Source organism: Mus caroli, unplaced genomic scaffold (assembly GCF_978045245.1).
Source record: "Mus caroli unplaced genomic scaffold, Mus_caroli_1 scaffold_1, whole genome shotgun sequence".
Classification (NCBI taxonomy): domain Eukaryota; kingdom Metazoa; phylum Chordata; class Mammalia; order Rodentia; family Muridae; genus Mus; species Mus caroli.
In genome coordinates this window covers 33,068,531-33,085,877 of record NW_028227256.1, presented here as the reverse complement: position 1 = coordinate 33,085,877, position 17,347 = coordinate 33,068,531, and the positions used below count along the sequence as shown (strand labels likewise).

Sequence of the window (17,347 nt, the reverse complement as noted above, 5' to 3'; positions counted from 1 at the left end):
GGCTCCTGTGTGCTCTGTATTTTTGCCCAGTCTTAGGCATTGACAAACTGTTAACTTTTTCCAGTTTAATGAATGTGTAGTTTCCTTGTGTATCTGTTTATATTTCACAAATTGTATAGTTGTATGTCTTGTGTTTCCTGGCTGCTTATGATTCCTATATAGACTTACTATGCTTATTCCTGTCTAATTTCCTGTGGATTTCCTTATTTTTTTAAATTGTATTTGTTGCTAATGGTCTTTAGTTGCTTGTGTTGATTGCAGCTAAGCTCCCCTAGTTCTTGACCATGCTATAGTTACTCATTTTTCTATTCCACCTTTGTGTATTTGAGAACAGTCTCGCCTTGTGTGCGTGTGTGTTTTCTGGACACAAGGTCTTGTATAGCTAGTGTTGGCATCAGTCTCAGTGTGGTCATGACAGATGGTTGGATACCCGATTCTCCTGTCTCTGCCTCCCAAGTGTGGCATTAAAGGCCTGTGCCACCATGCCCAAAACTGTGTGATTCTTAGTCTCATTAGTTACCGTTTTTCATCAGTGACTAATGTGTATGTATCATGTTGTGTGTTTTGTTTTTGTTTTTGCTTTTTATCATTCAAGTGGGTCAACAACCTAGAGGTCGATAGCCGATATAACTCATGGCCTTCAAGCTTACAGGAGTTACTCCGCCCCACGTTTCCTGGTGTCATACGGCAGATCAGAAAGAACCTGCATAACATGGTAAGTAGGGCGCTTGCTGCTGTCCTGTAGCACTGACCGGTAGTTGGCTTCCAGTAGCCGCCATTCTGTGACTGTCGCTCCCTACAACCCTCTCTCTTCCATCACAAGTAGCATGTTGCTATTTCTCTCTATCTGTGCACAGAGTTCAAGCACAAAGGGCTTTGGAATGTGCTCATGTTTCAGCACCGTGACAGCGAAGCTCCCAGGCGAGGATTACAGAGATGCAGCACCAAGCCTGGTTTTATGTAGTGCTGGAGATTGAATCCAGAGCGTCTTGTGTACTTGGTGAACATTTCACCAAATGAGTCACAGCCCCAGTCCTGAGCGACTTGATTATGTGAGAGAATGTATACAAGCTGGGTAGCATATAGTGAGGATTTAATACATGAGCACCATTGCTACGACTTAAGAGATGAGTTCTAAATTGACTGTTAATTCAGGGAGCCTTAGGAACAAACACAACTAAAAGGCAGGCTCCGTGTCCCACGGTGGGAGAACTGATAACTCAGACATTTGTTGGTTATTGTAGAACAGGCATCAGCAGTTGGGAACACCAGTGAAATCCATGAGAGGAAACGTCACATCTCTTCCCACCACCACGGTCTTTGCATGTTGTGGGTGGCAGCTGCTGTTTTTATTTATAACCCCCTTATTTGTGGTTCAGTGGTATTTTGAGAAAGATTCGCTTCATGTGTGACGATTCCTGTCATCTCTCTTGGCCTAAGAATACTTGAATGTCATTTTATGGGTTCTTTTTCCTTTTCCTCTGACAGGTTTTCATTATTGATCCTGTACATGAGACCACTGCCGAGTTGATTAGCATCGCCGAGATGTTCCTCAGCAATCACATACCGCTAAGGTGACACTGCGCTCATTAGCTGAGGGTTGGCTTGTTGCTTGGATTACATGTCTGGTTGCATCGAATTGTGTAATTAATAGTCAGACTCACTGATGGCAGTTTTATCGTCTTCGTGGTAAGACGCCTATGTCTTTTGGCACTGAGAATTTAATTCAAACACATAGAAGCTTACCGCCATTGAATTATTAACAACTGGCTGTGTGAAAATAGTTCGTGGTTTTCACTTGCTTCCTATTGGAAGGGAGCATTTCTAGATACGTGCCCACATAGCCAGGCCAGTTTCTAATTTCAGCAGGTAGTGCTTTGCTAGGTTTTCAAGAACTAAATGCTTTAGAATGTTACAGACAGATACATCTACATTAGTTGTATTGGCAGGTCTACTCACTGGGCACCAGGTAGCTAAGTTTCCCTGTTCATTTCATAGACAATAATATATGATAATATATATATAAAACAATAATACATATACAGGGCTCTGGAAGGCCTATACAAACTAGGCTGGCCTTGAACTCAGAGATCCACTTGCCTCTGCCTCCCAAGAGCTGGGCTCAAATGGGTGTGACTCTATACCAGCTAAATCTTGAGTTTGTAAAAGTGAAGAAATGAGGGGTCGGAGAGATGGCTCAGTGGTTAATAGCACCTGCTACTCTTCCAGAGGATCTGAGTTCAAGTCCCAGCACTCATGTCAGGTGTCTCTCTTCTGCCTGAACTCCAGTAGGAGGCCGGGTAGGAATCCCCCCTCCCTGGTCTGTCATCCACCACCACATATAGATGGCATAGACTCATAAGACACACGGCATATGACTGGATAAATAAAAAATAAGGGTCTGTTTTAAAAAGTGAAGAAACTAAAGGACAAAAGAGCTCCTAGTAAGGAAACATTGCTCAGTGTTCACTGCTCAGCCCTGACTGAGTTGTGGTCGGCTTGTATGAACGCTCTGTCCTATTTGTTGCCTCTTGGAACAGCTTTTGCAAAACTTTAATGGCTGTAAGAATGTGTGACTGAGTGCTTTAGGAAACTGGGTGCTCTGTGGGGATGACCCAGGTTTCCCAGGGGCTTTGAAGAAAAGGATTATCAAGATCAGAAAAAGCAGAGAGCAGTGAAATCTTCATTTAAACACAGCATGCCATCTGTATTTAAACACATCTTTTAACACAACTTTCCCCATCTGCTGTGTTTAAAGTGAATCTGAGAACATGTGAGCTGGTTCACAGTACACAGTGGACACTAACGATGCTTTTGTGTTGTACTGAGGGCCAGGAAGATGGAAGACATAGGGAAAGAAGGCACCTGAGCTGGGCATTGAAGGGGAGCCTAGAAGATAGGCTGGCATTTCACTCTTGGTGAGGGCGATCTGATCCTGCCCTGTGGAAACTATTTACATTATAGTGTCCTACCAAATAAAACTCTCCTCTGCCTCCTGTTTGCCCTTCCCTCCATTAACTTGAACCTTTGGACACTCCTGACTTTTAACTATGATTATAGGTTTTTATCCTTTTCAGGATGTCATATAATTGTAGCTGTATACTATATAGCACTTTAGAAGGACTTGTTTCAGTTAGCAGTGTGATACCTAGGTTATTAAGTTGTGAGAGTTGACACATAATAAGTCCATCTATTCCTGCATCCATCCATGTAATCTAGGCTGGTTTAGAGCTCCTGCCTCTCCTGCCTCAGCTTCCTAGATATAGAGATTATAGTTGTGTGCCACTACTGCAGCCTCCTAATTTCTTTTAATCAATAGGTAGTATTTCACTACGTGATTATACTGCAGATTGTTTATCCTTCACCTATGAAGGACATTGTTTTAGTCTACTTCCTTTTGCTGTGATTAAACAGCATGGCAGAAGCAACTTGGGCAGAAAGGAGTTGATTTCATGTCACAGTTCCCAGTTCATCATGAAACTGAAGTCAGGGCAGGAACTCCAGGCAGGTATCTGGAGGAGGGGACTGAGAAAAGCCATGGAGGAATTTTTTCTGGCTTGCTCCTGGAGTCTTGCTCAGCTTGCTTTCTTATACACCCAGGATAACCCACCAAGGGGTGGTGCTGCCTAGGCTGGGCTCTCCATATCAGTGAAGAATCAAGGCTGTGCCCACAGACATGCTCACAGGACAGTCTGATGGAGCTACTTCTTCAACTGAGATTCTCTCTTCCCAGGTCTAACTAGATTTCTGGCAAGGTGACAGAAACTTACTGGCCTAACTGATGTTTAGCTTAACACACAAATATGTCACTATTAAGTCAAAATCTTCCCTCTTTTGTCCCCAAGATCTCATGTTAATATTAATATTACATTATAAAGCACAGTCTAACTTTTAAAAATTCCAGTCTTTGAAAATTCTGTTATTTAAAAATTCAGCCTCAGTATTTTCTATGCCGTGTGTGTGTGTGTGTGTGTGTGTGTGTGTTATTTTCTTTTGGGGGCAGTTTTCAAGGGTGGAGAGTGAGTGTGAGGGGATGGGGAGATGATCAAGACTGGGGTGCATGACATAAAACTCACAAAGAATCAATAAAAGGTTAAAAAAATGATAAAAAGTTCACTCTCAGGATCTAGAGAGATGTGTCAGCAGTTAGGACCTTTTTCTTCTCTGCCAAAGCATCCGAGTGTGATTGGCAGCATCAGAACAGGTAGCTCACAGCCACAGCCCAGAGCTCCAGGCAATCCAACACCTCTAATCCCTGCAGGCACCTGCATTCTTGTGCGCGCATGCACACACACACACACACACACACACACACACACACATTCTTGTAATTAAAAATAAATATTTTTAAAAATTCATTCACTTTAGAACATCTAGCATCTTTTTAAAAATCCAGCCTCTCAACTGTGAGCTTTGTAAAATAAAGTACATATTTTGCATTCCAAGAAGGAAGAACCAGGAAACAGTTACAGTCAGATCAAAATAAAACTAAAATCCCACAATGTAAGTAGCCCAGTATCTTATCCAGGACTCATGATTTTCTGGCTCCACCTCTTCATGCCTGCCATTCACAGCAACCAGACTCAGGTGAGCTTCCTTCTTGTCATCCTCAGACCTGACAGCTCCAGTAAGCTGGGCTCTCTACTGCAGCTGAGGGTGCTGCACCTTAAAGAAAATCTTTTTATTGATTCTGAGTTTTACACAATGCATCCCAGTCCTGTTCATCTCTCCCACTCTCTAACTACCCTTTGCTCTTGGAACCTCTCCCAAAGTGTAACACACACACACACACACACACACACACACACACACACACTACTATGATGGAGGCAGTTCCTCATTTGGGGCTCTGTTCCCAGATATGTTTAGTTTTGTGTCAAGTGATGAAACGTTAACCGGAGCCTGCGTGCTGCTTTCTTCCGAATGTGAGCAGTCACTCCTGAAGCTTATACATGCCCAGTACAGATGTTTGTGTGGGCAAAATTCTGTTGACAAGATTTGTAGATTGTACAATGAGTATATGCCTGGTTTGTAAGGAATAGCCACAGTGACTCACAGGGTGTTGAACCATTTTGCTTCTTCACTGACAGTGACTTGGGGACCCCTGTTCCTTGTCAGCATCACTTGGTTTTCCTCTGGCCATCCAGTAGATGTGCAGCCACAGGTCATGTGCAACTCATGATTCTAAAATGCCATAGGGTCTTAGCATTTTATTTTGTGAGTGTCTATTCAGAAATTGTTTATATGGACTTTTTTAAACTGAACCTTGCTGTGTAGCCCAGGCTACCTAAAACTCAATATGTAGCCTGGGGTAGCCTCAAACACACTGTCCTGCCTCAGTACTCCCAAGTGCTGGGAGTATAAGTGTGTGCTACCATTCCCAGCATCTTCAGCCCGTTTAAAACCCTTGTTGTTAGATGAATACTGAGTTTTAAGAGTCATTGTTATTTCTCAGATGGGCGTTTTTCACTAGTCTGCCATTTTTCCTTTCCTTCATTGGTAGTCCCCCCCCACCAAAGCAGGTATTTCTTGGTTTTGTTTTGTGTAGGTCTTTGGGTTTTTTCAAGATAGGTTATCTCTATATAGCTCTGCATATCTTGGAACTATGTGTAGATTAGGCTGGCCAAGAACTCACAGAGATCCACCTGCCTCTGCCCAGACTGCTCAGTGAACGTCTTCATACTAACCTATCTGAGTGATATAAGACAATTGTTTTTCATTTTGCTTTCCATTTATTATTGTTATTATTATGTGTTTATGTATTTATTTTTTGTTTTTCAAAGTAGGATTTGCCTTAATTTGGTTTTATTGCTATGAAGAGACACCATGACCAAGGCAACTGTTATAATAAAGGACAATATTTAATTGGGGCTGGCTTACAGTTTCAGAGGTTCAGTCCATTATCATGGTGGGAAGCATGGCAGTAAGCAGACATGGGGCTGGAGGAGTGAGAGTTCTACATGTTGATTTAAAAGCAGCCAGGAGACTTACTTTCTTCATTGGGCAGAGCTTGAGTATATATGAAACCCCAAAGCCCTGCCTCCACAGTGACACACTTCCTTCAACAAGGCCACATCTCCAATAAGGCCATACCTCTGAATAGTGCTATTCCCTATGTCCAAGCATTCAAATATATAAGTCTGTGGGGGCCAAATCTATTCAAACTTACAGGGTTTCTCTGTGTAATAGCTTTGGCTGTCCTGGAACTCACTTTGTAGATCAGGCTGACTTTGAACTAACAAAAATCCACATGCTCTGTCTCCTGAATGCTGGGATTAAAGGTGTGTAGCACCATTCCTGGTTCACTTTTGTATTGCTTTAGTTATAGTTCACTTTTCTGCAGTTTCTAGGTTTTTTTGTTTTGTTTTGTTGTTTTGTTTTTCGAGACAGTGTTTCTCTGTATAGCCCTGGCTGTCCTGGAACTCACTTTGTAGACCAGGCTGGCCTCGAACTCAGAAATCTGCCTGCCTCTGCCTTCCAAGTCCTGGGATTAAAGGCGTGCGCCACCACCCCGGCAGTTTCTAGGTTTTTAAAATGAATTTATTTATTCTCAGTGTGATTGTTCCTGCTTGTCTTTATGTGTACCACCTATGTACAATATGTACAAAGGCTGGAGTTGGACATCACGTGCCCTAAAACTGGAGTTAGAGGTGCTGCTGAGCCATTGTTGTGGATGCTAGGAATAGATCCCAGGTGCTCTGCAAGAGCAGGCAGCACTCCTAATAAATAGTTGAGATCTTTCTCCAGCCCTCCAATTTTAAAGTAGAACAGAATTACTACCTACAATAGTGGTATTCTTTGTGTCAGTAAAGAAATCTATTCAAGATTCTGAAACAGACATAAACTGTGGAAAAGCCTAACCTGTCCTGTGACCTGAATCTTGTGTTCTGTAAACAAAGCCTGTGTACCGTTGCTGGCCCTGCTTAGAGTGGGAAGTGAGCTGTGCTTCTTGGTTGGGGATGGACACTGGGGCTCTGCCCACCCCAAGCTGGTTGCCTTCTAAGATGCCCCTTTTTCTGCTCCCCTCTGCAGGATTGGTTTTATCTTTGTGGTCAGTGATTCTGAAGATGTTGATGGGATGCAAGATGCTGGAGTCGCTGTTCTGCGAGCGTATAATTATGTGGTTCAGGAAGTGGATGGCTATCACGCCTTCCAGACTCTCACACAGGTAGGTTTTTACCCAAAATGGCAAATGCTTAGTTTAACTTACTCTAGTTTGTGGTAGGAGAAGAAGTAGATTCTCATATATACTCTGGTGTTTTAGATTTCAGGGTTCCTTATACTTTATTGTGTCACTGATGAGAATGTATAGATTGCTATGGTTTTCTTTTTCTTTTTTATGCTTAGAATTTATTATTATGTGGGGCCTGGGGGGAGGGTCAGGGGTGTGGAGGCAGGGAGGCTACAGTACTGGTGAGAGGTTGAGTACAACCTTCGGAATGGGTCCTCTCCTTCTGTCACAGGATCTGGGGATCAAGCTTGGCTATTAGGCTTGCTGAGTCATAATGCTGGCCGTTAGATGCTGTTCTTTAGGGGCCTTCTGGGATATTATAGAATGCCCTCTGCTTATATGAAATCACCAGTTAATGCCTTTGGGCAATGTGATGCTCTCTCCTTGTTTTTAAAACTACCCAGTCTTTTCTTTTATGAAACTACCTTACAGTTTCTTTTCTCCCTTCCCCCTCTTCTTTTCCTTCTCTCTCTCTTTTGAAGACAGTCAGTCTCCTATAGCCAGGGCTAACCTTGAGCTCTTGACTCTCCTGTCTTCTCCCCAGGGCTGGCCTGTCAGGTGTGCAGCACCACACCTGCTGGCTTGGTTTTTTGTTTTTGTTTTCCTTTTGAGATAATAAGGTCTTTCTGTATCTGTGCCGGCTGTCTCAGACATGTTTCTAGTACACCTGGCTTCTATTCTTAAAGCATTGTTAGCCCCTGCACTTAGGGTCTAAAGTGTTTATGAACTGGTGGGGTCATTTCAAGAAATCTTTAGTTCCCGAAATTAGGTGGAGTGGCATCTCTGTGAGTTCAAGGCCAGTTTCATCTATATAGCATGTTCCAGGCGAGCCAGGGCTTCATGGTGAGACACTGTCATGAAAAAGGAAGGAAGGAAGGAAGGAAGGAAGGAAGGAAGGAAGGAAGGAAGGAAGGTCTTCAGTTTCTAATTATAGGCATCTTGTGAGAGATATTGAAATTGTAATGTTGCTAAGAAGTTTCCATTTGATTTTTAAGAAAAATGGTCTTATTTTTCTAATGTGTTTAGAGATTTCATCACAGTTTAAATGTGGATTTGACGGTGTGGTTGGTTCCCTGCTTTTCTTTCCTTAGATCTACAACAAGGTGAGGACTGGAGAGACAGTGAAAGTGGAGCACGTGGTCAGTGTCTTGGAGAAGAAGTACCCGTACGTGGAAGTGAATAGCATTCTGGGAATTGATTCTGCTTACGATCAGAATCGGAAGGTAACACGTTCTTTGGAGCTTCTTATAGCCGTGGTATTGTTAACTTGACTGCAGCCTCAGACTCTCCTTCTTGGGCTATGTGGTGTCTATACTGGGGTGTTGATGCAACAGGCCACTTTTAATCTTGGAGACAGGATGTCCCTGTGCAGCCCTTGGCTTGCCTTGAGCTGGCAGAGATCAGCTGTCTCTACCTGTGCGTGCTGGGATTAAAGGCAAGCTGCTACCACACCTGGCCTCACTTGTCAGTCTTTGGAAAGTGAGTCTATTTCAGAAAATAGTACTTAACAACTTGTATGTTAACTTTAAATCAGAAAACAATTACTTTTTCATAAATTATAATTGTACATGTATAATGTGTGTTCTGGACAAAACCTATTGGAAGTATAGAGCCAGGAGGTGGTGCAGGGAATCATATGTATTGTAGTAATTTTACATCATTGCTCAGCCTTCAGATGGGTATGTTCTAAGAAATGTAATAACTAGCCAGATGTGGTGAACGCCTTCAATCCCAGCACTTGGAGGCCAAGGCAGAAGAGAAGCCTTCAACTTTTTGTGAGGTGACAGAAACCCAAGTACTTTGTGACCAGTTAGTACATATTTACATACCTATAATGAAAAAGACATTTATTTTTACATCGTGAGAGGCGTTAGAAAACACTTTGCTGTCTTTTGGCTTTAGAAAACAGTAATTATAACTACAAAAGGTCTTGGAGGTTGGCAAGCCCTACAAGAATCAGTCCCCTTTAGCAGCCTGCCTGGTGTGGAAGAGTCTCTCTGCACACCTACTGCTGGTCGCTGACGCCGAAGAGGCCCATTTCACTCAGCCCTTGGAGTTTATTTTCTTTTTCAACTGCTACTGTGTTACACTTCTCTGGGGACCCCTTTTCCCTCTTGACTTGACCTCACTGGCTGTCAGTAAGCTTTGTATTGTAAAGAGGAATGTACTTTCAACAATTGCAAATACAGTTTTAGAAGCTCGGAGGGACCTTCCTCTCATATAGATAAACATATACACACTCCATAGTCTGTAAAGTTTTTGCTTATTACAATTTAGTCATTTAATTTCACACTTATCAAGTAAGGTATTAACTATGATACCACTTTTTAAATAATTAACTTACAAAGTAGAAGGCTTCCCTACCACTTAAAAAAATAAGAAATAACTTTAGTCATTTCTTTTTGTTATGTTTCTGTTTTTTGTTGGTGGTGGCTTTTTAAAAACATATTTATTTATTGTGTGTATATTGGTGAGTACATGTGTTCCATTTGTGTGCCAGGGGTCCCTGCGCTAATAGAGGGTTTCTGATGCACAGGAGCTACAGTTCTAGGTAGTGAGCCACCGCGTGTGTGCTGGGGACAGAAGAGGGGCTCTGCAGGACCAGCAAGTGCACCTAATGATTGGGTTGTCTCTCTAGCCCTTCTTTTGTTCTTTTTTCAAGTTCATTTTTATTTATTAGTATTGTGCGCATATGGACGTTAGATGACAGCTTTGTAGTGACTGTTACATGAGTTCTGGAGGTCAAATTCAATCTGTGGGCTTACACCAGAAGAGTCTTTACCTACTAAGTTATCTTAATCACCCTGCTAATTTTATTTTTTTTAAATCTAAGATGGCATGTAAGAAAATATGTTTTTGTTCTATGTGTGTCATGAGGGGGAAAATATGTGCTCTCTCTTTTTCTTGTCCTTTGTTTTCTAGGAAGCAAGAGGCTACTATGAGCAGACTGGAGTAGGCCCCCTGCCTGTTGTCCTGTTCAATGGAATGCCCTTTGAAAAGGAGCAGTTAGACCCGGATGAGCTGGAGACCATCACAATGCACAAGATCTTGGAGACAACCACCTTCTTCCAAAGAGCTGTGTACTTGGTGAGTGATATTCTCACACGCGCTGTGAAAGCCAGTGGCTTATGCTAGCTTATGTAGCAGGCAGTAAAATTCTGTATGATGACGAGGGTTCATTTCATTCATGTATTTACTTGCCGTGCTGGGAATGGAACTCAGGGCCTCATGCACACTAGTTTAGTTAAGTCTACCACTGATACCGCCCAAGCTCTAGGTTAACTTCTTGAGATGTGTAAGCTGGTGATTCTGACAACATACACAGTCGTCACCATCACCTCTGATTACAGATGACATCACCAGTGCCAGAAGCATCCTCTCCCAGAAGGAGCCACAGCACATTTTGTCCCTCTCTTTGCCACTGGCATTTGACTTGCTACATCTGTGGGCTTTCTCTTTCGACCGTTTCTGTAGATGGAAGTGCAGGGGTCTGACTGCTCCTAGATTGCTACGATGCTCCTTCACATTCCAGTCCTCCATCTCAAACCCGAGTTACTGTGTTAGCGTAAACTAAGGCTGGCTGTGCATTCCCTTATGTTTGGTGTGATCTGAGAGGCCCCTGAGTAGCAAGGATGCTTCTGTCACTGCCTGAGAGTTACATCCCAGGTTCTAGGGACTAAAATCACCCAGATTATTTGCTATCTATTATCCTCTTTCTTAGGGAGGGCTGGACGGGGACACACACACACACACACACACACACACACACAATTGAATCAGAGAGAGAAAAAGACCCTCATAGGATGCATTCCTTAGTTAAATAATCTTACTGGAGCATGGTTATACATACTTTTAATTCTATCACTTAGGAGGCAGAGTCATATGCAGGCAGATGAGTTTGGGAATAGCCTGGTCCACATAGTGACTTTCAGGCTAGTTGGGCTCATATAGTAAGACCCAATATCTGTCCATCCATCTATCCACCCATCCATCTGTGTATCTATATACATACATGCAGGTGGTGGTGGCCCACACCTTTGGTCCCAGCACTCGGGAGGCCGAGGCAGACAGATCTCTGAGTTCGAAGCCAACCTGGTCTACAGAGAGAGTTGCAGTATAGCCAGGGCTACACAGAGAAACCCTGTATCAAAGAAAAAAGAGGAGGGGGAAAAAAAACCATAAAAACAAAAGCTAAAACCTTACTTGAAGTATCTTTGTGTTCATTGTTTGTTTGTTTTTATTCTGTTAGCTAACATCTGCTAATGAACTCTTCGGGGACTGTGTCAGTTATTATGTGTATTTTCTTTCCTTGCCTCCTTTCTACCCTCCTTGACTGCCCACCTATACCCCCATCAATCATTTTGTGTGTATGTGTGTGCACATGTTTGTGTGCATGCATGTGTGTGTACGCACTGTATGTGTGTATGTTGATAGAGCTTTTGTGTTAGGTTAAGCTGGGCTCCACTTGCCAGTCTTCAGCCTCAGTCTTCTGAGGACCACTAGATCTGCTTTTTTTTTTTGTTTGAGACCAAGTCTCTACATGTACTCCAGACTGTCTTTGAACTGGCAATCCTCCTGCTTCTGCTGCCAGAGAGTAATAGGATTATAGGGTGTGCCACCAGCTATTTTTAACTCCAATTTTTTAATTGGTTCTTTTACTTATTTTATGTTTTTATTGAATGTATTTATTTGGCAATCTTGATTTTCACACTTAGTTCATAGCCATGGCTGCTGTTGTTGTTGGAGTATACTAATACAGATTTTTTAAGTTCTTTGTGTTTTAGGTCTACTGTTTGGGTTTTTCCAAGAATGGTATATATTGGCCACTTGGTTTTTGTTGATATTTTGATTTTGTGTGTATTTTTTTTCTTTGATTGTTGTAGTATTTTTCTTGTTATAATTGGACATGTCAGTTATAATAACTCTTTGAATCTGAGCCTTCACCCTATGAGGGAGACGTTCATTCTTGTGCTGTTCGTTGTTGTTACAGCTGTTGCTTGGTTTATAATGACTTTCTTAAATAGATTCTTTGTTGTGTGTGAACTCTGCCAATATCTACTTAGCATATTAATTTGCTAGTAAGCGAACACATTTTTCACTTATTAGATGGAAAATATTTCCCCAAGTATCTCTGTTGGTTCACATTGGGACGTGACTTGAATCCTCAACTGATCTTAATGGCCTTTTGCGTCTGTGTTTGGTGGTAGGGGTTGAATCCTGGGCCTTGTGTATGCTAAGGAAACACTCACTGTGCCACACCCCAGCGGCAGCCTTCGGTTACTGTTTGTCTAAGTTAGTTATCAGAGTCGAGGGCTCCCTGTAGGTTTTCCTGGCCATTTGTGGTCCCCTGGATATCGTGCTTGAGATCTGGAGAACATCAGAAAATGGAACTTCCCTTTTTCCAGCTGTTTATTTGACCAGCTTCATTTTAGCCCATCTGATGTGTACTAATTTCTCCTAATTGTGTTTGCAAATATCCCAGGGAAAAGCTATTGAGACATTACTCAGCTCAAATAAAGAGAACCCTGGGATTTCCCAGAACCTATGTAAAGGTGGAAAGAGAGAAGTGACTCCACACAGTGTCTGTGTGCCTCCCACCATGGGAAAGCTGGCCTAGCCATCTTGTTCTGAGCCTTCTGGCACCCCAGTGTTTCAATAGAGTTAGAGGCACTATGTGTGTGCATCCATACTCTGCTTGTTCCTGGGCTCACATGAACATCTGTCCTTGACTGTTAACATGTAGCCAGCTGTTAGAAAGCTACTAACTTTCTATTTCTAGTGAATTTCATTAAACACTTCTGCCCCTTTTCTTTTTTCATACAGGGTGAGCTGTCACATGATCAAGATGTGGTAGAGTACATCATGAATCAGCCAAATGTTGTTCCAAGAATCAACTCTAGGATTTTGACAGCTAAGCGAGAGTATCTGGACCTAACAGCAAGCAGTAAGGAACATTTCAGTAACAACTCTTGGCTTTTGGATTTGTGCTTCACATTCTTAAATTTATTAGATTATAATATTAAGAAGATAGCTCAAAATTATGGCCTGTGCTTCTAAACTCACAAGCATTTCCTTCTAGAAAAGATACATTTGGGGGCTGAAGAGATGGCTCGGTAGTGAGGAGTCCTTGTTGCTTTTGCAGAGCACTTGGGTATGGGGTCCAGCTCCCTCTCTGGTCTCCAGAAGCACCAGACTCAAACATACATACATGCAGTCAAACCACTCATACACATAAAATAAAAATCTTAAAATGGCACTCTAGCTGGGTATAGTATATGATGGTCTGTCCCCAGTGGGAAGGCTACAGCTGTGCAGGTGGCTGTAGGAGCTAGAGCCTGGGTGACACTCTCAGGAGTTTAAGGTGGGGTGGGAGGCTGCCAGAGGAGCAGTGTAATGGCTGGGATGGCCGGCATGGGCTTGTGACGCTTGCTGAGATGGAGATCTGGGTGCTGGAGACTACTTACAGAGCCATGAGAATTTAATTCCTCATTGACCTTCAATTCAGTTTCAAGGACTTCAAAGATACTTCTGCCTTTCCAACATTTTAGTCTGTCAAAATTCCCATAAAACAGTCCCTCACTCAGCAAAGTCTCTAAGTTTAACTTCTCCCTGTCACATGTGAGCTTAGCTCGGAGTGCAGCTTTGATGGAAGTCTCCAGCCCTGGAGCCACCCAGCTCAACTGCCTCACACTTACACAGGATAAATTCCCTGTACAAGAAACGACTCCCATGTGATGACACAAGAAAGAATGGCCCGGGCACAGGAGAATCCCATTGTCAGAGCACAAGCACCACCAACCGTCTGGACTGTATGCAGGGAAAGTTGCTCAAGCCGTCTCAGATGCCGTGCCCAAGAGGAAAATGTCAGTCCCATGAGGCCTGCAAATACAATTCAAAAGATACAAACTTGTTGGCAACAGTGCTTCTCAGTGCTGTTTAGGGACAGGGTCACTCACTTACTGGAGCTAAAGGCTTACAACAAAGCCGAGCTGCTTGCTCAGCTTTGGAAAAATGGTGTCAATCAAAAACCCAGCTCCTTTGGAGCAGTTCTGCAACAGGTGGCTGCTCTGCATCCTAAGGCCCTCCTCCCTTCCCCTATGCCTTCAAGGATCATGTGTTTAAGGAGCTTCAGTGAAACTGACCAGGATGCAGTGAGGCAGACAGACAGGCAGACAGACAGACAGTCATTGAGCTGATGCCCTGTAGAAAGCTTAGAGCTCTGGCATAAGCCTTTCAGAATCTCCTGTGTGCTCCAGCAGAGATGCTGCTGCGCCTTATCCTGGAAATGCGTCTTTGCATTCAGATTTCATTGATGATTTATTGAACAAAAAAGCTTGACTATCTTATGTGACAAAAGAGTCCCACCAACATTAAGTGGCCATTTGAATCCCACCAGTGAAAAATCTTTGCAGGCTTCCACTGTTCCCTGCAGCTGCTGCTGTCCCCACGCACCTGACCCAGGCCTTCAGTCCCCCTGCCTGCCTCAGATCCGCCTCAGACTATACAGTACAGCTCCTGTTCCCCAAGCACTCCTGACGGTCAGGGCACAAGACCTTCCGGTTGACAGTTTTAGTCAAAGTGGCAGCATCTTTGAGGGCCAGCGAGACCAATAGACCTCTAGGACTTGTCTGGAACCTGCCGTTGTTAATTATCTGTCAGTTTCAGTTTTTCCTGTTTTTCCACCAGATAATTTTTATGTGGATGACTTTGCCAGATTTTCTGCCTTGGACTCTCGGGGCAAGACGGCTGCTATTGCCAACAGTATGAACTATCTGACGAAAAAAGGTAACCCACTTGGGCTTGATTTGGTCCCTCATGTTTAGTCTTTATTTAGTATTTACAAATAAACTCCATCTGCAACTGTAGAAAAAACATTTAAAATATAATTCTATATATGTCTCTAAAAATTCAACTATTTTCTTTAAATTTTATGCTTATCATTAAAATTGATAGGAAAAGCCCTTCATGATTTAAAATGGAGAACATTATATCAAAATGGTTTTGCCTGACTTCAATATCATCCTAGGGTTACTTTTATTGTAGAACTTAAAAACTGGATTCTAGAAAGCCTTGTGTGACTCGTTAGAGTGATTTTATGCAGAGTTACTTAGTTAAGCTAACCTTGTCCAAAGTCACTGTTTTCATCTGCAACAGGTCCTTCCCTCGAGGGTAGGGGGGTGATTGACAATTATTATCTGTCCAGAGTGGTTCTAGGAAAGCTTGCTGCTCTCCAAAGCACCAGCTGTCATTAAGATAGTTTTGTCCAGCTGTGTTCTTCCTTCCCTCAGAGCATTTGGTTTCCTGAGGATTTATAAGCTTATGCAATTAGTCCACTGTGCTTTTCAAAGGTTTTGTCTCCAAGGGGTTCTAGAGTAGCTTGAACATGGTGGGAGCCAGAGCAGAAAGCAGCACAGTCCTCTAGCTGCCTTGATTGCTAAGTATACAAATGACCTTCTCTTTTCTTCTGCTTTTTTTTTTTTTTTTTTTTTGGCCTTTGTCCAGGAATGTCCTCCAAGGAAATCTATGGTAACTCACAACTCCAGAATGTTCCCTTCATTTTCATAATTAATTTATATGGTTTCAGGACCAGTGTTATTCAGAATGTATTGACATTCATTGTGTTGTTTCTGAAACCTGTGGGTAACAGTAGATAAACAATGTGACTGTTTGCAGACCTTTCTGAAAGTTGTAAACTAACCCGATTGGAGACTACATTGCGTTGCCCACATGTTTCACTGTATATGCTAACAGAGCACAGGGCAGTTAATCAATGCATGCTCCTAGTTTCTCACCGAGCTGCTTCATGTTAGTAGAGACATTTTGCTATTTTTTGTTTTCTGTCTCTATCTACCAGTCATTTTCATGTTTCTCTTTATGCATGTTTTTCAGAAATCCTCTGGCCTAATTTTAATGTTTCGACATAGACTATCTTCTTTTCCTTCTAGTGAGTTTGTTGTCCTTGTTTCTCCACAGATGATTCCTTTATTAGACCAGTGACTTTTTGGATTGTTGGAGATTTTGATAGCCCTTCGGGGCGGCAGCTACTATATGATGCCATTAAACATCAGGCAAGTGTCTCAGATTTCATTCTGGGAGGGAAACCCCTGTGCTAGTGTGGTTATTTTAGTGTTTCTAGTATTTCTTTGTGTGCTGAGGAAAAGGAACATAGGAAAAGGAAGAGTCTTCAGAGGGTGTCAGCTCCTAAGAAAAGACGTCTAAGCCCGGAGAGCCCAGCTCCACTTGAGGGGAATAGATCCTTTAAGAGCAAACATAATGAAATCCTTAATGTAGAATTTTCTGCATGACTGCATGTTCCTGCTGCAGGGATCTTGCCATGTACTGTGACATGAAGAGAGGCTCACGTGTGAGACTGAGCCACCCTGTAGCTCCAGATCTGTTTCTTCTCTCATACATGCTTGCTTGCATACATACATACTTACATACATACATACATACATACACACATTTATTTATGGGAAAAGACATGTACATGGTACGGTGCATATATGGAGGTCAGAAGACATCCTAGGGAAAGTACTTCCCTTCCACCCTATGGGTCATAGGGATTGAACTCAGGTCTCAATTGGTGACAAGCAGTGCCTTTACTGGCTGAGCCTTCTCACTGTCCAGCTTATATTCTCAATATAAGTCCTCCATCTTCTTCTCTGTAGAGTCTGTTTTGTTAGATAGTTGGCCTCTACCCAGGCATTGCTGCCGGCGTGTGGAAAGACCATGTGAATGAAGGTGGATGCACAGGAACCTGAAGAAAAGACGGAATACAGAGTATTAAATGTGCTGAGGAAAGACTAACTCTTGTTAGTCTCTGGTGTCTGCTGTATTTATAGGAATGAAGCTGGAAAAGAAGACTGGGGCCAGTTTATACAGGATTTAGCAGACTTGACCATATATATCATCTGAATTTTATTTTGAATACAGACAACTACTGAAGATGTTTAGAAGAGACATTACTATTATGGAACATAACTAATGTAAATTCGGTCTGGTTGTGTAGCCCAGCCATCTGCCTGCCTCTGCCTCCTGAGTGCTAAGATGAAGATGTGCACCAGCATGCCTGGTCAGTGTTACCTTTAAGGTTATACCATATAGCATTTAATT

At 42.6% G+C, this 17,347-nt stretch overlaps 1 protein-coding gene across 2 annotated transcripts in view; it reads left to right on the top strand.

Annotated features, from left to right (window-relative positions):
• The window catches only part of Uggt1 (UDP-glucose glycoprotein glucosyltransferase 1), a 104,614-nt gene that overhangs the window by 54,778 nt on the left and 32,489 nt on the right, over positions 1-17,347 (top strand). Inside the window, exons 14-22 of one of the 2 annotated variants that reach the window (XM_021176550.2) lie at positions 596-715; positions 1,489-1,574; positions 7,033-7,168; positions 8,323-8,454; positions 10,154-10,318; positions 13,055-13,175; positions 14,918-15,016; positions 15,734-15,757; positions 16,205-16,299. In XM_021176550.2, the coding sequence (XP_021032209.1) occupies positions 596-715; positions 1,489-1,574; positions 7,033-7,168; positions 8,323-8,454; positions 10,154-10,318; positions 13,055-13,175; positions 14,918-15,016; positions 15,734-15,757; positions 16,205-16,299 (978 nt within the window). The remainder of the gene's footprint in view (positions 1-595; positions 716-1,488; positions 1,575-7,032; positions 7,169-8,322; positions 8,455-10,153; positions 10,319-13,054; positions 13,176-14,917; positions 15,017-15,733; positions 15,758-16,204; positions 16,300-17,347) is intronic. The other variant, XM_021176559.2, reaches the window with a different exon arrangement.